This window comes from Fukomys damarensis, unplaced genomic scaffold (genome assembly GCF_012274545.1).
Source record: "Fukomys damarensis isolate Sample0158 unplaced genomic scaffold, DMR_v1.0_HiC HiC_scaffold_16, whole genome shotgun sequence".
Taxonomy (NCBI): domain Eukaryota; kingdom Metazoa; phylum Chordata; class Mammalia; order Rodentia; family Bathyergidae; genus Fukomys; species Fukomys damarensis.
Window position 1 is genome coordinate 58,400,601 of NW_022900928.1, and position 27,908 is coordinate 58,428,508.

The 27,908-nt window shown below is 35.1% G+C and overlaps 1 protein-coding gene across 5 annotated transcripts in view; it reads right to left on the reverse strand.

Moving 5' to 3' along the window:
• Nucleotides 1–27,908, reverse strand: part of Rdx (radixin) — a 79,315-nt gene that overhangs the window by 8,138 nt on the left and 43,269 nt on the right. For 3 of the 5 annotated variants that reach the window (XM_010610649.3, XM_010610650.3, XM_033764314.1), the window contains 5 exons: nucleotides 26,149–26,279; nucleotides 18,387–18,547; nucleotides 17,302–17,394; nucleotides 14,299–14,541; nucleotides 13,177–13,337 (listed from right to left, as the gene is read on the reverse strand). In XM_010610649.3, coding sequence (XP_010608951.1) covers nucleotides 13,177–13,337; nucleotides 14,299–14,541; nucleotides 17,302–17,394; nucleotides 18,387–18,547; nucleotides 26,149–26,279 — 789 coding nt within the window. Of the gene's footprint in view, nucleotides 1–12,466; nucleotides 13,338–14,298; nucleotides 14,542–17,301; nucleotides 17,395–18,386; nucleotides 18,548–24,272; nucleotides 24,378–26,148; nucleotides 26,280–27,908 lie in introns of those variants that run through there. The other 2 variants (XM_010610652.2, XM_010610651.3) reach the window with 2 other exon arrangements.

A 27,908-nucleotide genomic window follows, 5' to 3' on the forward strand; every position in this document is an offset into this window, starting at 1 on the left:
TTTTCAATTGTCTCCAGACGAAATTCAGTTCATGCCACTGAAGCCTTGCTCATTGAGTTCCTCAAATAATTTATTCAACACCTACTGGGTATCTAAAAAAGCCTTTTTCTATCTACATCCATCTTCCCTTCAGTTTGACTTTGCTCTAGATCTCTAAGCTCTCTTGAGCACAGATCCTTTTCATTTGATGGGCTCTAACAGACAATAAATATTTCAATTTTGAATCCATACTGTATCCACCTCGTTTTAAAGTTAACAGTTCTCACTAAAGAGCTGAAGAGCCTGGTCTTCAGTTTGGTGGGCTTGATCTCTGCTACCTATTCATTTTAACTTAAGAGGTAATGTAGTCACCTTGGCCTCTAAATTAATAGATACATCCGCTTTATATGACAAAATAAGCCTTTAAAGAGCATAAAATATGTCTCTGTTGGCTTTGAACTGGAAATGTTTTATAATTTAAAAAATAGATCTTCCACTTCAAAGAAAACCAAAATCCAAATGCAGACTCTGATCCTAAGGTTGTCATTAGGTTTTTATTCTGAAATGTAAAGTGGCATGACACACTTACCTTCAGTGACAACTGCAGTCTTAGGACATCTTTAGGTGGATTAGGAAAAGGTTCCCCTTCTTCCAGACACCTGCAGCCACGTGTAGCCTCAGGGTATATGGTTTGTGAAGTATTAGATTAACTAAATTTACATTCCACCCCTATAAATTGGTACCTTCAGACCCTCAAGACTTCCACTAAATTACCTTAGTTTAACTCCAGCAGGAATGTTTTTGTCTTACAGAGTCAAACTACTCAGCAGGAATTTGCTCTAGATGCTGCAGGCTTGTTACCATGGTTTAGAAAACTCCTTTGTGATCTGGCCCCCTTCCCAACTTCATCTACATACCCTACTGCTCTCCGGTTCACTCTGCTCCGACATACCACCTGTCTTTCTTTTTCTTGAACAAGTAGTAGCCTTTTCTGGCTTCAGGTCTTTGCATGTGCTGTTCTTTCTATTTGCACTACTTTAGAGGAAAGATTTTAATGGGGGGGGGACCGGGATCAAACTTGGGACCTTGCACTTGTGAGGCTGGCAGCAGAACTACTAAGCTAAATCCCCGGCCTAAAAGATTATAAATTGCTCAATGGGCCTCTTCTGACAAGCAGGTATACCTTGATAGGCTTACAAAGCATTTTTCTAAAAGCTTGAAACAGCTAACATGTAAAATTCAGCAGATTTTACACAAAATTACATTTAAACGAATGCTTTCTTTGAAAATCACCTCTTTGAAGACCAGCAATTATAGGCTCCTTCCTCAGAGACTTTTCCTGACCTTTTTCAATCCCTGTTTATCATCTCCGTATTTTTTCCCCAATTCAGTCCCTTTCATAGTATTATTAAATCATTTTTATAGCTTAAGGATGGTTAAATCCTAGCAGTTTCACATGATTCACCTATTCAGTTTGCAACTTTATAGTTATTTTGCTTCCTGGTGTTTTGTGTCTTTCCTACAAGAAGTCATTTTATTAGGACAAGTTTGGTCACTGTAACATCCTCAATGACAAGTACAGCAGCAGGCAGGGGGCACTAAAATGTTTGGACCATCTTTTGCAAATGGAAGGAGATCTAGAAATGGAGGGGATGGAAGAAGTAAAATGAAGTAAGATGTGTTATGTACATGTACTAACTTCTATGATGAATGTAATCATTATGTACTGCAAACATGTATATGTACTAAGAATATTTAAAATTTTTGGATGAAAAGACTCCTCTTATCAAGGCTTTTTAGTGGCTCCAGAACATACCTGAAACTCATCTTAATCCCTCCGGAGGCTTCTGAAAGTAGTCCAAGTTACAAGTGAATTTTTATTTATTTTTCTTTTTTTGGTACAGAGAATCGAACTTAGGACCTTGTGCTTGCCAGGCAGGCACGATGCCACTGAGCTAAATCCCCAGCCCTACAAGTGAACTTTTCCTAACCTGCAGCCCAAGGCAGTCCTATCACTAGCAAGCAGTTCCACACTCAGTTCTGGATGTGGCTTTTACATAGCTGATGCCCTTGGTTCTAGCATTAGAAATTAGCCTTAAAATGTAACATATTCTGGAATCCAGCCACTGGACATTACTGAGATGTTCTCTTGGCCTGAAAAGGAAGCTACAGTAGGTAACCACTGACAAGTACATTAACTTCTACAGCCTTGCCCACATCAGCAAGAGGTTGGGTGCTCCCTAGCTCTTGTGTGCATCTCCTGTTCTCTTTATTATACTGGCACAATTATTATTATTCTTTTTTGTTTGTTTTTTTGAGACAGGGTCTCACTGTGTAGTTGAGAGTGACCTGAAACTCACTATGTAGCACAGGCTGATCTTGAACTCACAGTGAACCTCCTGCCTCAGCCTCCTGAGTGCTGGGATTACAGGTGTGTGCCACCATGCCCGGCTGGGCACAATTATTTCTAACTCTTCTGGACTGCCTTTTTTTTTTTTTTGGTACTGGGTATTGAATGCAGGACCCTGCACTTGCAAGGCAGATGGTAGCACCACTAAGCTAAATCCCTGGCCCTGGACTGCAGATATTTTAACATATGCATGAATCTGCAGGGCCCAATTTCAAGTATTGAATGAATTTTTGTTTTGTTTTTGAGACAGGGTCTCACTATGTAGTTCAGGCTGGCCTTGAAATCACTATGCAGCTCAGGCTGGCCTTGAATTCAAGGGAATCCTCCTGCCTCAGCTTCCTGAGTGCTGGGATTACAGGTATGTACCACGCCCAGCTATGAATTTTTGATGATGAAATTATTTAAATTGTCAAGTGCCACGTGGAGCATAATGACCTGAGAAGGTAAACATGGGAGTAAATTTTCATTTTACTACATACAATCCTGGACTTGGGCAGGGATCAGAGTAGGGTCATGCCAGAGTTTCAGCTTCACACACCTGGAGTTGACAGAGGACTTGGCTGGAAAGAGCATTTTCTGTCCTTTGGTGGATAAGAATTATATGGGAAACACTTTGCAGAAGATATTGTACAGTTAAACTTTAGGACAACTTTTAATCTCTCCCCCAAAATCTTTTTGTGGGTTGTTGTTTTTTGTTTTTTGTTTTTTCTGTACCAGGGATCAAATTCGGGTCCTTGCACTTTCGAGGCAGGCGGTGGAACCACTGAGCTAAATCCCAAGCCCTCCCCCCAAAATCTTTTTGATTTTGTTTTCCAAACCAGTGAGCATTTTAAGTATCACAATAGAGCTTTCATGTGGCAGCTCTCTCCTATACAACCTCTCTGCTTCCGTCCTACTTCAGTGTTGGTGCTCACCAAGGTCCTCAACTAAACTGTTTCTCTCCTTATACATATGCCATTCCAGCAGCATTCGAAGCTCAAATATCACAGGGGCCCTTCTCCCCTCGTGATTTTCTAGCATTCCATACTAGCTAGCTGAATCTCAACCTACATGTTTTCAGTACAAATGTGCAGTTTTCTGCATACTCCCAAGTCTTTTTGCGCCTGGACCTAAACTGCATATGTAGTTCCTTCTATCTGGATAGCTTTCCTATCATTAACCCCTTGTTTATGAATAACTCATCTTCAAAGACTTGGCTTACGCATATTCTCAAGCCTTCCTTGGAACCCTCTGGCAGACTAGATGTCATTCTCCTGAGCTCCCAGAATTAAATTCACCATTCATGTAACACACTGCAAGCTTCTATGCTGAACCACATACTGCAGGCACCAAACGAGCATCAGTATATAAAACAGTAAAACCTTGCCTTCGTGGAGCTTACATTGTAGTGGGAGGAAACAGACAATAAAATATAAATAGGTAAAATACACAGTAGATGGTAGGCAACATGAGAAGGCACATTTTTAAAGAGGGTAGAAAGAGAAAGTCTCCCAGAGGTGACTTTTAGATAAAATCCTAGAGGTGACAAGGGAGTAAATACCTAGGGAAAAAGCATTCCAAACTGAGGTCTTGAACTGGCTGGTTTTAAGGATAACAAAGCAGACAGTGTGTGTTCTACTTAATGACTGAAGGGGAATGAGAGGTCCAAGAGAGGATCAAATCATATTGGGCTGTGAAAGGCCATAGAGAAGGACATGACTTTTACTGAGTCTGGCTATCTCTGGAGAATCTTGAGCAGAAGTTCTATTTACTTGTTTAAAGGTGCTGTTCTAAAAGACTGTTAAGAGAAGAAAACAAGAAAGAATGGAAGGCGCTTGTGATCAAACAATCCTGTGAATAGAACAGGGTCAGATGTATGAAGGGGACCTTCTCTGATAGATTACACATTTTGAATGTAGAGTCAACAGATTTGTGGTTGGTTTAGATGTCAAGTTATGACTGGAAAAAAAGCCATAGTTCCTGTCAACATTTGAATCTGATTAACTGGAATAACGAATTTGCCATTCATCACTGGAGAAGAGGAAGACAACAGGAGGAAGTTTAAGGGGGGAAATCTTTTTTTTTGTTTTGTTTTTTTTGTTTTTGTTTTTGGTACCAGGGATTGAACTCCGGTCCTTGCGCTTGCAAGGCAGGCCACCAAAGCGCTAGGGAAGAAATCTTGAGTTTACTTTGCCTTAAGTCTGAAATGCCTATAAGATATCAAAATGGTGGCTGGGGATTAGCTCAGTGGTTCCAGCGCCTGCCTTGCAAGTGACAAGGGCCTGAGTTAGATCCCCAGTACCATGTAAAGAATTGGATATGTAAGACTAAAGTCTCAGGAAAAAGTTTTGACTGGAAATTTGTTTTCAGCATACAGACAGTATTTAAAATGATGACAATGGATAGGTCCCTTGGAGAGTTAAGAGTAGATGACAAAAGACTGAGCCTTGGGGACACTCTAATATTAAGAGCATGAAGAAGGAAACTCCCACAACACAAAAACACATTATTCTGTGCACTGGGAGTGAAACGTGAAGTATTTACTGCTTTGGACAAAATGTGTTTTTTTTAAATCTTTACACATCTGGCACAGACCTTGCACACCATCAATAAACATAGGCAGAACAATACGAGAATATTAAGTAAAATCTTTAAAAGACAAAGTATTAAAATGGAATCCAAAGCTTTTGGGTAAAAATACCAATACCCACAGTAATAAAGGTGAACAAAAATAAGAAAACTGTTCATTCTCTTGGGTTTCCTTTGTTGTTTTTGATGCTAGGGGTTCAATCAAGGTGAGCTACAACCTCTACTCATGTTATCTTAAAAGTGCATATAAACTGCTAAATGACAAAATTATTTTATTTTGTACCTATCAACACAAACATTTTTCATACTAATGATTAACTACTTTTAAAGATGCTAATATCTCTTGGAAATAAATGATAGGTACTTTAATAAATAAAAGATTCCAGGAAACCTAAATAAGCTATCAAGTACGTGTGCAGTCTTGTGAAATAAACATCACTGAATTACGATTTCCTTTTGTATATATTGAAAGATTTTGCCTTTTCATAGAAAGTCTTTTAAAAATACACATATTAAAAAGTTGCAAGTACTGTATACCTAAAGTATCAATAAACTCAATGGGAGAAAAATTGCAAAATCTGTATTTAACCTATATACTAATAAGGCATTGTATTTCTAAATTCATGGAGGAACATCACCTACTTGCAACTCAGATTACCAAGAAATTATGTCCACCTATATTCAAAAGTTTTGATGGTCTAAAAATTGACTAGATTGTATTAGGAACTGTCTGAAGGAAACAAAAATAGAAAAAACGAGATAGCATTCGGGCATGAGCCCATGAACAGTATTTTCCCTCTAGCAAAAACAAAGTGGGTGAGCATAATCAAGTGTGACTGTTTTTAACAATCCTATGAAGAATTTCAAAATGAGTTGTTTAAAAACTACTGTAGTCAGTAATTGTGTACATATGTTCTGAGAAAATCTTCATAACACTTTCATGATAATCTGTTTTCTGACCTGTCAAAAACCTATTTGAAAAACCCATCACTTCTTTCAGTGCATTATTAGAATCATCTTAGGACACAAAGATTAACAGAATTGTTATATGTATGCAACACACTGAGGTTAATACTTATGGACTATGAATCAAAATCTTGGAAAGACAACACATCTGGAATCAAAGTGTCCATATCTAGTTCCAGAGAAAGTTGCTGAAAACAGTCTGATTCAGAACTATGAAATCAGTTACCCAAACTAGAATTCAAAAGGGAGTCAGACACGGAATAAGACTTGGGATCAAATCCATTTGTTCTGGATGTCTTTAATTTTTAATGTACTAAGGAAGTCAATGACCTAAAGGTCAAGGATAAAAGAAGAGAAATGGAGGTATAAATGTGCCAAAAGAAATTATTTGGGAATAAGCAGAAGAAAAATATTACTACATATAGCAAACATGAGAACAAATCAATCTAGATTATTACTTTTATAAGACTTTTTTTTTTTTTAGTCCTCTGCAGTTTCTAGAATACCTTACATAGCAACATGAATTCTTTTTCAAAGCAAGATTTAGTTAATGTTCTTTTCTGTATCTCTTCCAAGAGTCACAAGACACCCTTAAATCAAACCAACCCACTTTGACACAGGATTCAGAAATTCCACAAATTCCGGGTCTAACACACTCGTTTTATTATCCTACAGTTAGTCAGTACATAATGACTCTCATTTTCTATTTATTTTCATCTCTATAGACACTAACCACTGTACTTTCTATTATGTTGCTGTTTTTAGTAATATTTTTGTCAAAAACTATTTTGTCAGTAAAATAACGACAGCCAGGCATGGTAGCACAACTTGTAGTTCTAGATTCTCAGGAGGCTGAGGAAGGAGAATTACTTGAGCACAGGGGTTCAAGGCCTGTCTGGGCAACAGTGTTAAGACCCTGTCTCAAAAAAAAAAAAAAAGACTAGGGCCGGGGGTTTAGCTCAGTGGTTCCACCGCCTGCCTTGCTAGCAAAAGGACCCAAGTGTGATCCTCAGTACCAAAAAAAAAAAAAAAAAAAGACTACATTGGACTTTGTCAAAATTAACTTCAATTCATAAAAGGACACTGTCAAGAGTAGAAAAAAGGGCCAGGGATTTAGCTCAGCAGTTCGGTAGCTTGCCTTGCAAGCGCAAGGACTGAGTTCAATCCCCAGTACCAAAAGAAAAAAGAAAAAAAAGAGTAGAAAAAAAATAAAAAACAAACCCAGAATGGGAGAAAATACTTGCGACTCTTATTTAATAAAAGAAATTAATATTACAAATCTTGAGATAAGGGACTGCTCTCTTGAATAATGGATACTCAACAACAAAAAATTAAAAATGAACAAACTTGAATGAACATTTCCCCAAAAAAGATGCACAAATGGTGAATAAGCTCACAGAAAAGTGCCCAACCTCTTTTATGATTTGCAAAATGTTATCACAAGAGTGCAAATCAAAATCACAATGAACAAAATAAAGGATAGCTAGTAGGAAGTAGGGCAAGGGGAACAAATAGGGCAAATGGCAAGGGGAGGAAGAAAGGGAGCAAGATTAAAAAGAGAGAAAGAAAACATGAAGAGAGAGCTTCTTCAAATGGGAGTGGAGGAACCTGGGAAGGATGGGAGAGGAAGACAAAGAATTATGATGTGTTATGGACATGCACAAACTCCCCTAGATAAATGTAATCATGTACTACAAACATGTTTATTAAATTTTTTTAATTTAAAGAAACCCTAAAAATTGAAAGAAAATCACAACAAGGTACTATTTCATTATTAGGGTGGCTATTTCAAAAACAAAAGGAAAAAAAGAAAAAACCCCACCCAGACAGTAACAGTTATTGCTGAGGATGTGGAAAAATCAAAGCTCTTATGCATTGTTGGTTGGAATGCAATATGCTATAGCTACTGTGGGAAATGGTATGGTAGTGACTCAAAAAATTAAACACAGAATTACCATACGATCAGCATTTGCATTTTTTGGTATCCACGCAAAAGAAATCAAAGCTGGGAATCTAACAGATACTGTACACCAGTGTTCACAGTAGCACTGGTCACAGGCCAAATCTTGGAACCCAAATGCCCATCAGATGATGAATGGGTAAACAAACACACACACACACACACACACACACACACTCACACACTCACACACTCACACACACACACTGGAATATTCAGTCTCAAAAAGGAATAAAATTCTGATATATGCTTATACTTGGATATTAGGCTAAATATAAAGAAAAATATTGTATGGCTTCACATTTACGAGGGTACTCTAGAAACCTTGAATTCATAGTGACAGAAGTGTAGCAGTGGTTACCAAGGACAAAGGAGGAGGAAAGAAAGGGCAATTGTGGTTCAGTGGGTATAGAGCTTCAGTTTCACATCTTAAAATTCTGGAGATGGATAGTGATGATGGTTGCACGATAATATAAATGTACTTAATACCAATGAAGTATATACTTAAAAATGGTTAAGATGCTGTATTTCAAATTATGTATATTTTGCCACAAAGCTAATCCATAAAGATTCAACTGAAAACCCTTAACCACTAAACTTCTCATCATTTGGTGTGGGTATTACCAATTACTATACTTGACTTCCTATAGTAATGAATCTTCCTATAAAATTAGGGACTTTTATCTTTCAGGATATATAAATGAGCAGTGTTTAAAATCTGATCCATGAAATGAAAATGTAGTGATTTCCTAGAGAACAAGCATACTCGGGAGATCTATGGTACATACTGATTCATATTCTCTATCGGTCACTCTCCTAGTGTTGATTTCCCCTGTTGTAGTTTCCTTCACTATACAACTATGTATTTTTAGTCAACGCAGCTGAAATTTTAAAATAATTACATAAATGGAACTATTGCATATGTTTCAAATGTTAGATATGAATTTACTACTTTACAGTATAAAAAAAGGAAAATGAGAAGATATTGCCTTGTAATGGTAAGAAATACATTTCTAAATCTAAAACAAGATAAAACGGTTGAAAAAAAACCCAAAATGGCTATCATGACATATACAAGAATTTCACATAATCTATGCTTTATCAGAAGGAATTTTTACAAAAATAGTCATATAAAAAATCTCAAATTTGGATGTCATATTGCCAATACGATGGACATTTAGCTGTGTTGATAAAAACAAACTAAAGCCAGTTATCACTATTTTCGGAGCAAACTCAATGGCATGCACAATATCAAAATGAATCCAAACTTTTGAAATGATTAAACAAAAGTGAGCAATCAGAATATGGTAACAATAGTAACTTCACAGATGGTAACAAGTGGTAGCCAATAAGCGTGGAGGAATCTGGGCATACAATAACATGAATTAACAATATGGCACTGTCATGTTAAAGATCTCTGATCTTGGGTGAATAAACACAAAAGATCTAAATAAGAGCTAAGATAAGACATTTGGATCCATTTTCAGATGGCCAAAATGATCATTCTAATCTTGCTTCTGACTCCTCAAATATAACAGGCTCTTAAAATCAGAAAGCCCTCTACCACAGAACTTGATAGGGCATACTATGGAGAGGATAAAAGAGTCATTGTTTTTCCAGAGAGAAAATAGCAGCTCTTAAATTCTTGAAAAATGGACACTTTATTAAGTAGGTTTACTAAGGAAAAAATGGGAGTTAGAAAGCATTTCATTGGAAAAATGAAGGATGAAAATGTAACATATAGGATACTATTCTGAGCCAATATTTTTTCATGTACCAGTGTAAAAGGAAAGCTGTCAGTGTCCTGGACATTTTTATGAAGTAATCAAAACATCTACAATTTTGAGCTTTCAAAATATGCTAGGATACTACCATTCTACATAATATATCACTTTATTTGGAATTTGACAGGAAGAGGTTATCTTTATTTAAAGATATAAAATAATAACATGCTACTGTTCTGTTCATTTAGAACAAATTTAAGAAACCTACCAGGATAGTTCCAAATTTAACTGTTTATGCTTAAGCTTTGTATTACTCATCAGTTCAGTAAAATTGCTAAAGTTAGTAATTCCTTACGTACTAGTTTCAAGCTTAAACTTTAAACAAATGAGATATTTTCACTGTGTAAAGATACAATGGGAAGCTTTGAGATTTAAAAAGTTTGTCAAAGCTTATCTTGTTTTTCTTTCTAAAACATCCTAACTTTACAAGGTAGTCAAAATTGGAACAGAGTATGGCTTTTTAAAAAAAATCACGGCATTATATTAGGACAAATTTTTTCTTACAACATCAAAGAGGTGACTACCTGCCCCTGAGAATAGAATAGTGAGGTAATGCCTGGCTTTTATCACTTTTGGAAAAGACATCACTTTCAGAATCTTTGCTAAAAAATTAGTAACATGCTTTTAGAAAGGCAATTCACTTCTACATTTATGGTAGATAAGTATATGTACTGAAATAATTGCATTTAGCATACAATTCTTTAAAGTATATCAAAGTTTTAATAGTAAAATTCAATCAATGATAATGAAACTGCATCTTTCTCAAGAAAAACTAAGCAACTATACAATAAAAGTAATTATTGGGGGGCTGGGGATTTAGCTCAGTGGTTCTGCCGCCTGCCTTGCAAGCGCAAGGACCCAAGTTCGATCCCAGGTACCCCCCCAAAAGTAATGACTGGAAAACCTAAGTTACCTTTCATTAAAAGAGTGAATTTAATGGTTTGATTTTTCCACATAAGTAGTTACTATTATTTCCACTGCAAATGAGGTGTAATTTTGGAGAAAGAGTAAATCTGAGAATTTTAAAGCTTTTTCCTATCCACTTCTTATTTTAAGATGTGATAATTCACAGATCTGACAGGTTATAATTTTCAGGAAATATACAATAAATCTATGTTAAATAACAACAGTGGACCTTGAAGGCATGAGGTTTGTCACTTTATTGTTAACCACTGAATATTATCCAAAATTAGAGATGTAACTGTAACTTAATTGTACAACACAAAATTATGCTAATGGTAAAAACTTACTGGAATTTACCAAATACTCATTAGTATATTTTTACATTGCTATATGAACATGTGCTCTCAACTGCTAATGATAATTTGTTTAATCACTATTAAAATTCATATTGCAAATGGCTGTTCCTGTTTAGAAAAATTCACACAGCTTTAAAAATGGATTAAATCCACTTTACTCCTAATCTACAAATAGATTATAAACAGCAAATATAACTGGTAATTTTTCAACACTGTAACAAGCTGATGTAGCAATGGTAGTGCACACAATTCAAAATGAAGAAAATTAAAATCCAATGGAAGTCCACGTTTTCACCTATCATGGCAATTGCTTTAATGCTTTGGAAAAGTAAACATTTGTTTCAAAGTGTGAAGGGCAAGGTCTACTATTTACCCCTCTGATTTACTGCAAGTAGAAACTTTCTCTTCTGTAGGATTCTGAAGCATGTGCATAACCACTGTACAACAGTCACTTTAAGATTAACCAGTTATCTTTTGTCCTACAAAGTCAAAAATAATATATTAAGCAAAACCTTTCCTTTTTATAATGTCTGCCCAGATTAATCCTTTTAAAATCAGCAAAATCAAAAAAGGATGATATTTTCAGACACAACTTGAATCTACTGTGCATGGAAAATGCTTAATAAATGGCAATTTTAATAGAATGTAAATTTGAGTGCATAACACCAAATGGAAAGTAGCTGAACCACACAGAGAAAACAAGGCTTTCCAAATCTTCAAATCCAGGTGTTTTGCAATAGAGAAAATAATGGAACATCTGAGGAAAGACTTCTTAGGTAAGACATGATGAAAATTAATATACCCTAAAATTGTAATTTCTAATCCAACTTTTTTTTTAGAGACTGAGAAAAAGCACAGTGATTTAGAAACCAAATACAGTATGCTACAAGGATCACAAACTATCATATCAAGAAATGAAGGTACATTCTTCATATACTACAAAGTTAACATCTTACATAGACGCACATTCTCTTCTTCACACATATGACACCCCTCCAGTAAAATAGTATACCAGTGTGAGCTTGTAATTTCAGTAATATAAATCAGAGCCCTATCATTCAGCTCAACAAAAAGGCAGTTAAAAAATTAGCACTACGACATTCTGAAGGAAAATAAAATCTCAAAAGTACTCCTTTGTGATTGTGACTGTCTCTGTACAATAAAACATGTAGCTTACACATTCTATCGTGTCTGAACAACTAGCCACTGCAGGTATAGTAGTGAGGTAGTATTACTGTCCCCTTCTTGGGGCTCTGTTTTTATATGTTGCCCTCCAAGAAAGGTCCAGGATTTTTTTTGTGTGTGATTAAAATCAATTACAAATATATGTATATTTTTTATTAGACATCTGTTTTTCTAAAACTTTTTGGATCTTTTACAGATAACTTATTTATAGTTTCATCAAGAAATTCTCCTAAGAACTACTACCTGCTGTCTACAACCACTATGACACTATCAAGTGGCAGGCAAAGAAAACCACCAAAAAAAAAAAAAAAAAAAAAAAAAAAAAAAAAAAAAAAAAAAACAAAAAAAAAAAAAAAAAAAAAAAAAGACATGAAACACTAATCAATTTAGCTGTCAAAGATAACAGCAAATAACAAATATCCAATAATATATTTATATTGGGATTTAAAAAGTAACCACCAGGCACAATCTATTCTGTTAGGTACTCTAATCTTTTCCATGATTCAAAGTGATCTGCTACACAATAATCAAAGACTTGTGTCCACCCAGCCACCTACAATCATTTCAAATACTGCCAATGATCTGTATGACAGCAGGTTTATAGACATGGTACAATAGAAGGGTACACTGAGAAAATATGAGAGAATGTGGAAATCCATGCACGTAAAAATGGAAAAGGAAAGGGAAAACTGATCTAAACATTGAAATATTCACCATTATCCTTTAAAATGCACAAAATGCTCAAACCACACATACACATTTATCAGACATGATAGTATTATTCTTTAACAAAAAAATTAAAAAATTAAAAAATTAAAAAAAAAATGGAAATGCAAATGGAGAAAATGGAACACTGTTCTGAATTTCCTGGCCCAAAAGAAAAACATGGTATCACACTGCCTTAATGTTGAAGAGCTCTCCTTAAATCTCTCTTAGCCACCACAGTCAAACTGGTATAAGTGCTTTGGCAAGGTAGGATGCATTCCATCAAATTTGCAAAGGCCTGCTTTTCTCTGTTGGTGGTTCAGCTTATGAAGAATATGTATGCAAAATAACAGCTCTCACATTGCTTCAAACTCATCAATACGCTGTTTTGTATTGCCTTGTCGAATCTGTCGAAGAGTCTTGTACTTATCACGGCCTGCTTTAACATTCTCAGCATGAAGAACATCATTTTGTGTTTTCTTAGTTTCATCTCTGGCTTGGGCTAACTCTGAACTTAATGCCTATATTAAAAGAAAAAGTATAACTGTTACTATTGTCTTTAAAAATTTTATGAAAATGGCTTAAAGATGCAAAAAGTATATTACAGTATATTAAAATTTCCACTGTAAAATCATTTTCTTTAAAGTATATATAAACTTATGGTGATGGAAATTCTCAGGGAAGAATAATATCCATGGCCTTTCATTTCCACATTCATCATGGTATTTTGCATGTTACAAATTTCCTTAACTTTCTTATCCAATACTTAAAAGAGCTCTAATGTTAAAATTTGCTATTTTAGCCTTGCAAGCACAAGGACCCGAGTTCAATCCCCGGCACCAAAAATAAATAAATAAATAAAAATTTGCTATTTTGATCTAATCATGTACATTTGACAAACTTCTGCCATTATAAAATTTTGAGAACTCAGATTTTAAAAATCTATTAAATATCATTGCATTTCAATGCACATTTTACTGTTTAAAAGCTGGATTGAGAGCTGGGGATTTGGCTCAGTGGTTCCACCACTGCATTCGATTGCCAGTACAAAAAAGAATTGATTTGTTTTTCTAAAACAGCAAGCATTGGAATACTTTCTGCCCTTTAAAATGGATCAAAATATGATTAAGTAACTCACTAGTGAACAAACATTTGCTAATGGGGTCATACAATGGAGGAAATGAAGCAACATAACTATAGGCCAAATACTTAAAAGCGATCATAAATAGGCAGTGTTAAAGACTTCTAAGCACATTCTTTCTTCCTATCTATCTACCTACCTACCTATCTATCTATCTACCTACGTACCTACCTACCTATCTAAACACTTTTTGGTAACAAGGATGGAACTCAGGACCTTGCGCTTACAAGGCAGGCAGCAGAACCACTGAGCTTAATCCCCAGCCCCTAAACATTTTGATTTTAGTTGAAGAAAATGTCAACTCTATCTGAAATGTGCACATAACTGCAAACTTTAAATACCTGAAGTTGCTTCTTCACACGCTCATTTTTCTGTGTTTCTGTTACACGCTCCTCCTCACTTCTATGGTTCATAACGCCTTCGTTTGATAATTCAGCACTAGCCTCAGCATTATTTTCATCATGTTCATCATGTTCATTTTCTGTAGGAGGAATGACGGGTGGTGGTGGAGGCGGGGGTGGGGCAGACATTACAGTTTTTAACTCTTCTTTGGTCTTTTCCAAGTCTTCCTGGGCTGCAAAAGCCTGAATATTAAAAATAAGTTTATGAGCAACTTACTATGAAAAACTGGAAATTAAAATCAAATTATCCTACTTACCTGATATAACCTACATTTATTTCAGGGTAATTAAAATAGGAGCTACTGAACAAAGCTCTTTATCTGGAAAAATATTAGCCAGTAGGTGAAATAAAATTTTTAAAATATTTCTTTTCAAGTCCGAATAAAATTATTAATTCTGGCAAGGATTTTTTTTTTTTTTTTTGGTACCAGGGATCAAACTCGGGTCCTTGTGCTTGTGAGGCAGGCGGTGGAACCACTCAGCTAAATCCCCGGTCCTGGCAAGGATAATTGTTGCTAAAATTGTTATGCACATTCTTGATGGGAAATTATTAGTATAATGAAGATTGCCATACATAATGGATTAATTTGAACCACATGATTTAAATGCAATCAGACAACAGGAATCAGTCATTACTATAATCCAATGATTCAATTAATGAGTCAACTAAGGGGAGCTTAACTAGATGTTAGTAAGTATCTTCTGCCATAACACAACATGAAGTATGTAACTTCATCAATGATTTGGGCGAACATATTGTCCTGGTTTGCCTGGAAGAATTCTGCTTCATACAGTGGTCCTGTGTAAATTTTTTTGTTTTTTGAGATAGGGTTTTGCTAAGCAACCCAGCTGGATTTGAACTCGCAGAGATCCTCCTGCCTCAGCCTCTCACGTTGCTGGGATTACAGGCATCCTTTCCCATCCCTGCTAGCCTGTATAATTACTAATAACACCCCTTGGATGCTAAACTATAAGTCTCACCAGAAATTCTGAATATAATCTAAATTCGTTAACTATATACAGTAAGATAGCAAGATCTTGTTTTAAATATATAAATGTGTAAGATATACACACAAACAGGAAAGATCCTGGAAGGCTATGGACTAATGTTTTACAATAGTTTTAGTTTTTTATTTTTATTTTTTTTCCTCATTGAGTTTATTGATACATTTTAGGTATACAGTAGTTACATTCATCATGGGGATCTCGTACCTTTAACATGACAGGTCTTGGTTCTCATTAGTTTTAGTTTTTTAGATTATTCTTCCTTTGTGTGCATTTTCTAATTTTCCAGTTTTTAGGAATTAAATCTGTAATTGTTATTTATCTATATTTTTCCAGTACCAAGGATCAAACTCAGGATCTTGCATTTATCAGGCAGGCATGGCATGGTGCCACTGAGCCAAATCCCCAGCCCTGGTAACTGTTATTTTTAAAACCTGTGTCTTGAGTCCATAAATCATCCCTAAATGAAATCTATAATATCCTATTAATGGAAATAGTATATTCAGGAGATTAATGTAATTTTATTTCCTTTTTTGGTGGTACTGAGTTTTCAAACCAGGGCCTCTGCACTGAACTCAGCTCTTTATTTTAAGACAATGTTTCACTAAATTGCTCACACTAGATTCAGATGTAGGATTCTCCTGCCTCAGGCTCTAGAGTGCTAGGATTACAGATATGTGTTACCATACTCCAACTGTTTATTCCTTCTGTAAGGACGGACTGATTTACTTGTATGTAGGTATGCATGTATGCATACTGCCAAAAATAAAACTACCCAATGAAATTTAAACTTCTACAAAAAAATTCAAGTCAAAACAATTTTCTACGATAAGTACATTTTAGAGTAGAAAAACATATATAAACTTACAATTTATATCATTTAAGCAAGGCATGGTAGCAAACTTGGGAGGCTGAGAATGAGTTTGAGACCAGCCTGAACTATATAGTGAGACTCTGTCTCAAAAGGAAAAAGTCATTTAGGGCCAGGGATTTAGTTCAGTGGCACTGACACCTGCCTCACGAGTGTAAGGTCCTGAGTTCAATCTCTGATTAAAAAAAAAAAAAAAAAAAAGTCATCTAAAATTTGAATTATCTCAACTAAAGTGTGTAAAGGCCATTCATGGGTTATTTTAGACAACAGCAGTTTTATTTATGAACTCATTAAAAATCTCAAATTCAATGCAAGCTTATCTTGTAATTTAATTTCATAAACAGTAATTGGTTGTCATGCCCTCTTCAGTCTACTAGAAATGTTTATTCTTTCTGTTCTTCATTTTCACTGACAGATTATTTTAGGTCTTTCTTAAGTATTCAACATCCTAATAATCCTTCTCACTGATTGCTAAGTTTTTTTGTTTTTGTTTCTGTGGTACTAGGGATCGACTCTGGACCTTGCGCTTGCAAGGCAGGCGGAAGAACCACTGAGTTAAATCCCCAGCTCTACTGTTATTTTTATAAAATCATAACTCAGCATGCTACAGTCCTGCTTTACAATCTTCAGAGCCTGATATCAACAGACACTCCCTAGCACCTTGCCTTAGCAGGTTATTTAAAGCCCTCCATAACTCAATTCCCTATTCAACTTACCAGCCAGACATCACAACATTTTCAGTCATTTACTGTCTTAAAATGTATCATATATGTTCATACTTCTATACTTTTTCAATTCTCTTCTATTTTGAATGACCATCTCCTTTCCTCCTAACCATCGTCAATCTTTTCCAGGCCTGAAACCTTATCTAAAAGACCCAGTTTAAATGAATATGGGCTTCCAATACCTGTCTTGTTTCCACAGAAATTAATCACTTCTGCATTCCCCAAGTAACGAGTATACTTTAAAATGATATTCATCTCTATAAAGTTAACACATTACTGGGTTTATTAATGGGTACAGAATAGCTATTCAAAAAAGCTAGTAATGAACAAATAAATGATTACTTTGTGTTGCCACTCAGTAGCTTCCTCTTCCTTTTTCTTCTTGGCTTCTTCTAGAAGTGCAATCTTGGCAGTGAATTCAGCAAGTTCTGCTGCCTAAAATTATATATGTTAAGTTAAATAGTTTTCATGTATGGCCAGGCTGTTTTATTTTTTAAAAGGCAGTATTCCTTGAAAACCTTAAGTTTATTTTTATAGTACTATAATAGGTTCTTGAGGTAATGAGCTCAGGTAATAAGCTAATGAGAAAAAGTCTTGTTTGAGTATCAGGGAATTTAAAATGTGTCGCTTAGGAGCTACTATTATCAATAAACTATTTGCTAAGTATACAAAAAATTATGTAATGCTTTATAATTTAAACAGCACTCTGTCAAATCTCATCTGTTCCGCAGCAATCCTATTAAGTAGCATCATCCCTCTTTTCAAAGGGAAGAAACAAGAGGCTGAATGAAATGCAAAGACATATAGCATGTAAATGCCTAAAGTAACACATCCAAAATCTTCTAAAAGTCATGCTAACTCATTATTTGGAAGTCTATTCAATAAATCCAACCAATTATGGTATAGTTAACTTATAGAGACCAAAAAATACTGTGTCAAATTACGTAAAACAAAAGACGCCAGAGTGCTCATTGTAGAATCCATTCAGTCTAAATAAATGAGAATCTGTTGTTAGCAACTGGATCCATTTAAAGACAGAGCTCAGAAAAACACCTTTTATCCTGTTTCATTTTTAGCATTTTAAAAAAGTAGAAATAAAAATTTCAGGGCTGGGCGTGGTGGTGCACGTCTGTAATCCAAGCACTCAGGAGGCTGAGGCAGTAGGATCAATGTTGAGCTTGAGACCAGCCCTGGCTACATAGTGAGTTCCAGGTCAGTCTCAACTACATAGTGAGACCCTGTATCAAAAACAACAACAACAACAAAAAAAACAGAAATAAAAATTTCAGGCTAAGTTTCATATTTTGTAACTAAGTTACGGGTATCTTTGGGTTGCACTCCAGAAAGTGTGATATATTGCACTTAGTTTTATGAGGTTCATACCATCCATTTATTTGAATTTTTCTTAGACCAAGACAATGCCTTACCAGCTGTTCCTGATTCTTCAGCTGGTCAGCAGCTTGTTTTGCTATAGCAGACTTGGCCTCTTCAGCAGCTCGACGCTCTTTTTCTAGCCTTTCGGCTTCTTCTTTTGCTCGTTTTCGTTCCTGATCCAATTCTAGAGCTTTTCGAGTCTGTTCTTCTAGTTCTGTCAACAGGTGTCAAACCCCACACCCCCAAAATAATCAATTCCAATTATTCTTATCAAAAGAAGCAAAAATGTTACCAAGGACTCTCATCTGTTCACTTTCTTAAAATTAGCATGTACTTCATTTTTAACTTGGTGAAAAACTTTTAGAAATGTATTATGCAATTGAAAAATGCAGAGACATAAAAATCTTTTGTAATTCAAGTTATTTCATAAGGCTTAAAAGCACATACCTTTATTTTTTTTAAATCCATTTAAAAATTTGACCTCAAAAAAAAAGATTACTGGTTGTGGTGGTACATGCCTGTAATTCCAATACTGGGGAGACTGAGGCAGAAGGATAGCCAAAAGTTTGAAGCCAGCCTAGACTACAGAGTGAGTTCAGGGCCAGCCTGACCAACGTAGTGAGACCCTGCCTGAAAAAGACCAACAAGATGTCCTATTATTTTTAGAAAGAGGAGAGTACCAGTGTATACAACTTAACAGCAGAGTGCCTGCCTAGCACGCATAAAAGGCTTTAGGTTCAATCTATAGCACCACAATAAATTTTTGACCTTAGTAAATAAGCTATTATGTTTAGAAATCTTAATACATGTTAAAACTTACATAATTAAAATATGTATATATACCAATTCCCTAATATGAATGTAATTATAAACATATTAATAAACTGAGATAAATTAAAAATTTATGTAAGCTTTTGCTCATGTAAACTAAGTACATGTTGAGTTTCATCTTTATCTGAAATGTGTGGAGGATCAGAAGAGTTTCAGATTTCAAAATATTTATATATAATGGGTATGGGACCTGATCTAAGCACGAAACTCATCTGTTTAACATGCACCTTACAGTAGTAGCCCAAAGGTAATTTTAAATAATAATTTCAGTATGTCTATGCTGTGACTAAGACCAGCCAAACAAGCAACTGAGGATTTTAAAAGGTCTCAAATATTTGTATACTTATATTTATGGCAGCATTATTCACAATACCTATAATGTAGAAGCAACTCAAGTGTCCCATGAAATGCACAGATAAGCAAAATGTATATACATAAAATAATATTTAGCCTTAGAATGAAGTTCTGACATATGTTCTAACAGACAAATGTTGAAGACATTAAACTAAGTGAAACAAGCCTGCCACAAAAAAATAATGTATGATTCCACATACATTATGCAGTTAGAATGGCCAAAATCATAAAGACAGAAGAATGGTAGCTGCTAGAGTGGGGAAAAAAAGGAAAAGGGGGAAAGGGGAGGTAACTGTTTAACAGGTAGTTTCAGATAATACTTCAGTTTTATACATTGAAAAGACAGGAAGGTGAATGACAGTGAAGGACTTCAACATGAATATATTTAATACCACTGAACTGTATATTTTAAGCAGGAGAGATGGCAGATTTTGTTTTACATTTTAGACAATATATGGTGTTTAATTTTAAAGTAAAAATTGTTTCTGTGCTATAACAAAGTGAGTTACAAAGTTAGATTTTGAATTAGTCAATGTTAAAATGAATTCTGAAAACATCAAATCTATTATATTTTTTAGAAAGTATGACTTTGAATAGTCATATATCTCATAAATGACTTCGTGCTTTTTTCTTTTCTACTTAACTGAATCACAATAGGGGTATGCCAACTACGGCCCATGAACCAAAGCCAGTATCTTTTCTTGGTAAACAATGTTTACTGGAACACAGCAGTCCTCATTTGTTTAGGACTGTATAGGGCTGCTTTCACACTGTGACCACAATGTTGAGTATTTGGAACAGAGATCACATTAAAAGAAATATTTACTGCTTTAGACCATGGATCCAGTTAAACCCTCTGTGAGGGACTCCATGAAAAAGATGAATATTAACTTTTTGAGGGCCCATCTGGTTTGTAATCTAAACTTGTAAGTTTGAGGACTGGCATGAGGAAAGACGACATCAAAGACTATCTTATTTGGAATAACAGCTCTTTCAGGACAGGTTAAAGGTTACAAGGATAAACTATTATTAGTAATTCCATAGTGATATAGATGGTTATAGTGTTTCATTGGTGGTTGACCTGGAAAGTTAATGTAAACTCAAGCTAAGAAAATTTGAAAAACTTGTTTCACTCAAGGCTTGAACCCAAGCATTACTGAATTTTGCAAGCCAAATAATTTCTTAACCTATGACACCCTAAGGACAATTTAGAAGGCTGGAAGCCAAATAATTTTAACAATATTACTAAAAAGAATACCTTAAAAGGCCACATATCCCAAAAAGATTACATTCTCCTTTTCTAAAGCAATCATTTATCAAGCACCACTTTTTTTTCTTTTTTTTAAAGTATGGTAAAAGAATACTATTTTTAAGAAAAGCAAATACAGCAGTAACTAAGTTTATGAACTTAATTTGTCTTACGATTTGGGGAAAGATAGGTGCATTTGTGTTTGTGTGGGGAAGATAACAATGGTTGTGTTTGTCATCTTATGTGGAGTTTGCAAATGGAAGCAAAATTTTGTCAAATGCTTTACCAATTTTACCAAATTCTTTGCAAACAGAAGCATATGTGAACTGAGGTATTACTGTAATAATTCCATAATGAAAATTCTTAAAAATCATGAAATGAAGACTGAGTACAAACTGCCAATAAACCAATACTAAAATACCTTTACCAATCTAAGAAATGGAGTCTAATGCCTTCACAAAAAAGGGGAAGATTCTGAGAATGTACTATATATGGAGTGCTTTTCAAGATGTATTAATTGAAAACAGCAAAATGCAAAAAGAAATTTAGCCAGGAGTGGGGATGTTCACCTAAGTCCCAATTAATCTGTGAAGACTGATGCAGGAGGACAGCTTGACCTAAGCATTCAAGACCAAACTGGGCAATATATAGCAAGACTGTCTCAAAAAAACATATACATACACACATGCACATATACTCAGGCTCATATATACATGTAGTATGTTTTGGGTCAAGAAAGAGGAAACAAGAATCTGTCTTTATATGTAAGTACTATATATTTATTTTGTATGTAAAACAAACGTTTGCTATTCCCAGAAGAGTAGAACAATGGCAAAGCAGGGCCAGGGATTTAGTGCAGTGGCACCACGCCTGCCTTGAAAGTGCAAGGTCCTGAGTTCTATCCCTGGTACCCCTCCCCGCACCCCCAAAATGATGAAACAACGCAACAGCACTGGAACCAGCAGAATTCTGCTAGGTTTGGAAAACAAAGATTAAGTGTTTGGGATTACAAAAGTAGACTAAGCTTGAGAGGACACGATTCTGAGAAGGAATAAACAAATAAGTGACCATCTTTAAAATTTGCATGCTATTTTCCTTCAAGATGCTTGCCAACTCCCAAAATGCACATATATGGAGTGACAAACTAGAAAAACCAGAAGCAGCTAAAGAGCTAAATAAGAGAGACTGACATCCTCTTACAGCTATTAAATCAAAGGATGGCTGCCAGGTGCCCTCTAAGACAGGTCCTAGTTAAAAACATCATTTGAAAAATAAAAAGGTAACACACATGTAATTAAAAATACTTGCAAATCATGTATCACATCAGGAATTTGTGCAAAGAATATAAAAGAACAACCCTTATAATAATGACAAATGATAATCCCATTGAAAAAGGATAGAAAAATCTGAACATTTTTCAACACAATCTCTCTCTCTCTGGCCAATAAGCACATGGAAAGACGCTCTCAACATCCTTAGACATTAAGGAAATGCAAATCAAAACCATGAGAAACCACTTCAAATCTAATAGAATGACTACTACCCAAAAGACATTATTAGCAAGTGCTAGTGAGCACTGTAGAATAATCATACATTGCTGATGGGAATATAATTTGGTAGTCACTTTAGAAACAACTTTGACAGTTTGTCAAAAAGTTGAAACACGGAGTTAATACAAACCAGCAACAATTATACTCCTTAGGTATATACCCGAAAGAAATTTAAATCCTACCAACAGAAACTTACATGGAGTGTTCATAACATTATTCATTAATAGTTAGTGGAACCAAACCAAACCTCCCTTGGCTAACATAAAATAAATGTAGCATATCTGTAAAATGAAATGCTGATACATGCTACACCACAAATGAATATTTAAAATATGGTACTAAGTCAGTCATAAAAGCATGTTTGTAATGATTCTATTTATAATATGAAGTGTCTGGGCAAACCTGGAGAAGAGTACATTAGCAACTGTTCACAGCTGGAAAAGTAATACTGGGAAATTAGTGTGACCATTAAAGGGACTCTTCTTAAGAATGATGAAAATATCCTAAAATTGGTAACAGCTGCACAATTCTGACTCAAAGTCATTAAATTATATGCTTTAAATAGGAATTATATGGCATGTAAATTACATCTGAAAGCTAGTAGAAAAAAGAGAAGAGTAAACTTTATGATCATGTAAATTAGAATGATTTAAAAATCACAATGGGTTCCACTGCCTGCCTCCCAAGCACAAGGTCCCAAGTTCAATCCTTGGTACCTCCCCCACAAAAAATCACAATGGGAATAAAAAATGGTTAGTGATAAAAGGAGTGCAGGGAATATTCTGTACAGAATCAGGCTCACAAACCTGATTCTTTCCATGGTTACGGTCACAAACTGAGTTGGACAAGAACCAAATCAAATTCAATGATTAGGTTCAATGTTGACCTTATGGGGAAATTTGATTTGGTTCTTATCCAGTTTAGTCTGCAGCCAGAAGACTGAGAGAACAGAGTTCGTGAACTGAGGTTCCACTGTACATTGTTCTGAATGGTAATAGGAATAAACTCACTTTATAAAAAGTCATTGCCTCGCCTCTAAGAGACACGGCTATTACTCTATCAGTACCTCCATGAAAAAGTGTGGTTTTAAAAATATGAAACTAGGAACTTAAGGAAATTTAGAGGTTAAAATGACTTGCACATAGTCATATGCTAAATTAATGACAAAAGTAAAGAGCTGTTCCTAACTGGAAACGTGTATATCTAAATGGATACCTTTCTTACCCAAATACTACTTTTTAATCACAACATCATGCTTCCCTCGTAGCAAGTAAAATTACCTAAAATAATAATTTTATTGTTTAGTTCATTACTATCTTCCCTCAATAAATTTTTAAGTTTCAAGAGAGCAGGAACCTTGTATGTTCAGTGCTATATCCCCAATACTTAAAACCATGCTTAGTATACACAGGGTGCTTACTTAGGAAGTATCTAGAATGAAGAGATGAAACTGTGCCTCATTCTCTCTAGTTCTTTTTATTGAAGATGGGAATAGATTTTGAAGTTTGTTAAAATGGTAACTAAATGCAGGCTAAATGCTGGCTAAATCTTCATCAATTTATCTTCAAGATGGTTAAAAACGGGCCAGGGATGTATAGCTCAGTGGCAATGTGCCTGCCTGGCAAAGAAAGGTCCCAAGTTCAATCTCTGGTACCAAAAAAAAAAAGGTAAAAAAGGATAAATGAAGATAAATAATGATGCATTATGGAACAATGGTTCTATTTAACGATTCACTTGAAATAATGACTTCAATAAAAAAATTAAAATAATGAAAAAAACCTTTAAAAAAATTACAGGTTAATCTATTAAATATTATGATTTAAATATGGCAAAAGTAATGGCATCTGAATGAGAATTTAGCATAAATTACAAGACAAACATTCAGATTTTAGAACAGCCTGGAAAAACTTTATTGGAAAAACAAAGTGGCTTAAAGATGGCTGCTTTGAAACTCTTGATAGAGATGCTTTATATTCTTTCTTGTGTTCTGTCTCCCTTACACTCTTCAGTGCTTCGAGATGTTTTTTATATGTAAATCATTAATATTTTTATTTTATATCCTAAATGAGATTGAAAACTTTATTAAGCAATTATCTCAGAAAAGGTGCTACATAAATGACAAAGTGCTATGATTCAATCTTTTCTTTAAATTCAACTAATATATAAAACATTTCTTTTTTAACATTGTTTTAGCACAATGCAGATTGTATAGTGCTGGGAATGGAACACAAAGTGAGGTAAGCACTCTTACCAATGAACTACAACACTCCCCTCAATCCAGTTTTTTTCAACATTAATAGTTTCATACTCCTCTATACTATGTTGGTAGCCCTAGAATATAGCATAAAGTATGTTATAAATGTCTAACTGAGCCAGGCATGGTGGCACACACCTGTAATCCCAGTACTCAAGAGGCTGAGGCAGGAGAATCACCTCAAGTTCAAGGCCAGCCTAGGCCACTTAGTGAGTCTGAAGGCCAGCCTGGACTATGTAGAGAGACCCTATATGGAAAAAAAAAAAAAAAAAAAAAGTAATTTGATGGATTAAAAAAGGACCTGGAATGGTAGGAAGAAAGAGCACCAAAATGGAATTCAAGAAACAAGTTCTTCCTCTGAGTTCTGGTCTAAAAAAATGCTTTTACAACCCTTGGGCTTTGATCTCGAAGTCTTTTTTTTTTTTTTTTCCTTTTTGGTTTTTGAGACAGGGTCTCTCTATGTAGTTGAGACTAACCTGGAACTCACTATGTAGCCCAGGCTGGTCTCGAACTCACAGCGATCCTCCTGCCTCAACCTCCAGAGTGTTGGGATTACAGGTGTGCGCCAATCATGCCGGGCTGATCTCCAAATCTTAATAGCCTTGAGAAGTGAGACTTCTAAATCAGAGTAAAACCCAGGTGTTTTCCCCCTCTGAATAGTTTCAATCCTCTTAGAACTGGAATGATCAGCTAGCTGGTTAACTTTCTCCTCTGGAGATATATATATTGCTGAAAAACATCTCCCCATGATAAGAGGCTTGATCAAGGAATGAAAACCAGCTTAAAATGTGAATGGCTAGTTGTTCAGAACGGAAGTGTTTACAAACAGTATAGATTTCATACTTGGAAGCAAAACATTTTGTTTCAATACATTTTTTTGTTCTCTTCAGTATTTTTTGTGTTAAAATAGTATCTCTTATAGTTACTTAGTGTAGGCCACACATTGAAAATCCTGTGTATCCTTTCTATATACTGAAGCATTTTGGTTATGTGCTGCCTAGGAGTAAGAGCTTCCAAACATATTACCAAAACCAAGAAAAAAGAATTGCATGTCTCTGTGTTTGTGTGTGTGTGTGTTTTTTTTTTAGAAGTGCTCGGGATCCAAGTACAGGCTTCTCAAATGCTAAGCAAGTCCTGTATCACTGAGCTATACCTCGATCCTGTGGTATCCTTTCTAATGCACTGAAATCATGTCTTTTTTTTATGGTCAGAACAGCTGAAAATGTTTCAAGCTACTTAAACATCTGTTTATGATAAATGCTTCTATTGAAAAGCCATAAAGTACTGAATATGTGGTTTTATTTATGGAACCCTGAACAGGAATAGGTATAAATTTAATTTATATAATCATTTACAACATACAGTAAGTAGTACACCTGAAAAAATATTTGCATGATAAAAGGAAATACCTAGCCCTGCAAAACTGAGTAGGCCTTACTCAAACATGTTTATGATGTGATTCTAACTAATAACCTGGCAATTAAATGCAACCGTCCAGTGTAACAAATAATAACAGCAAGGAAATACTGTCTGACAAAAGAGCAATAATTTTGAATAATCAATAAACCCCCTTTTACCTTTTTGGGCTTTCATTGTCTGTTCTTCAATTTGCCTTAGACGTTCCATTAGCTCTTCCTTTTCACGTTCTATTCTTTCCTTTTCCTTTTCTGCTATTTCTCTTTTCTTCTTTTCATTCTCTAATTGTGCCCTGAGAATGAATGGCAATTTCTATGTTAGGAATAGAAATGTTATTTGTGTAAAACCTAAGTATTTATGAGTCAACTAACTCATAAGAACAAACTACAGCACATTATATTGTGTTCAAAATATGCTATAGTTAGAAATACAGGTCTATGCTGTTACACTCATGTACACATAAATATCTGTGATGGGATCCAAATATTTATTGTGCTGTCAAAATCAAGTAGTAGATAACTATTTTAAAGATATTAAAAACCTAGTTGAGCACACACTTAAAATCCCAGCTTACTTGGAAGGGTGAGTCAGGAGAATCATAAGCTTGAGACCAGCCTGGGGAATTCAGTGAGATGCTGTGTCAAAATTTTTAAAAAGGCTTAAAAGTAACTCAGCATTCCCTAGGTTTAATTGCCAGTACAGGTGGGATGTGGGGTAAGTGTGTGTATATGTGTGTTTAAGAATTTGTTTTTAAAGCAGACTTGAATAGGGAAAAAAGAATTTGGAGATTTATCACTTGCATAGAGGAAGAACTGACAAATTATAGGTCGGCATTGCAAGAGTTAACTGCACAGGTGTGACGGAAGAAAAGGCCCACTTTAGATTCAGGAGTCCTCCACTGACAAAGTCTTGAAAGGAATACACAAAAGCAAGCACCATAAACAGGAAAACAGCCTGAGAGGTAACAGTTTTCAATAATAATGAATTCAAGATTAATTTCTGAGGTGTATCTATTTATACCTACATAAGATGACAAATCAGTTTTCTCTCCTTTGATGATTCTATTAGAATGATAGTAGGTGTCTAATGCTGTTAAAAAAGATAATCATCAGTTTGGTGGAAAAAAAAATGCCTCGATCATTTAGTTGCATTTGCTGTAAGCCAGAGATCATTATACATTTATCTGAACTTATTCATCAAATACCTACCAAAAGCTTATGAGTGAGACAAGAAACTGTTACTTTAAGTTTAATCAATATTCAGATCACTATTACAATGAGAATCCTTTTTTCATTTAAAAATATCAATTAGTTCATCTCTAACACTTCTTTAATATGCCACAAAATGGTATCATTCCATATTGCCACCTACTGTCAACTCTGGATTTCAAGCACAAAACTTCATTTCCTATCTCTCATGAACTTAACAGCAAAATTTTACTATTAAAGTACTTCTTTCCTACTCCTTAAACTTACATTTTAAAGTTCTGGCAGATCCTGGTGACCTCATGGTGCACCAAACCAAAAGACAAGTTTAAGGGTCACTGTACTTCTTGCTGGTTCAATGAATTTAAGGACTAAGGGCCTGGGGCTCCTTCATGCCAGGGAAGTCCCACTTTGGTTCTGGAGTTCTCTATGGGTATTTTTTTTTTCAACACTTAAGAAAAAAGCCAAAAACCCTGGATCTTGGGCTTACCTCTTTGATTGGGGGGTGGACCACGGATCGAACTCAGGTCCTTGCGCTTGCAAGGCAGGTGGCGGAACCACTGAGCTAAATCCCCGGCTCCTAGGCTTACCTCTTTATGTTATATAAAGCATACACATGCAAAGACATTTTAAGGAGAAGGAAGTTCTACCACAGTTCTACCTGAATGATTAAAACTTAAGGGAATGTTTTCATTTCCCAGTTTCCTTAGCCAAAA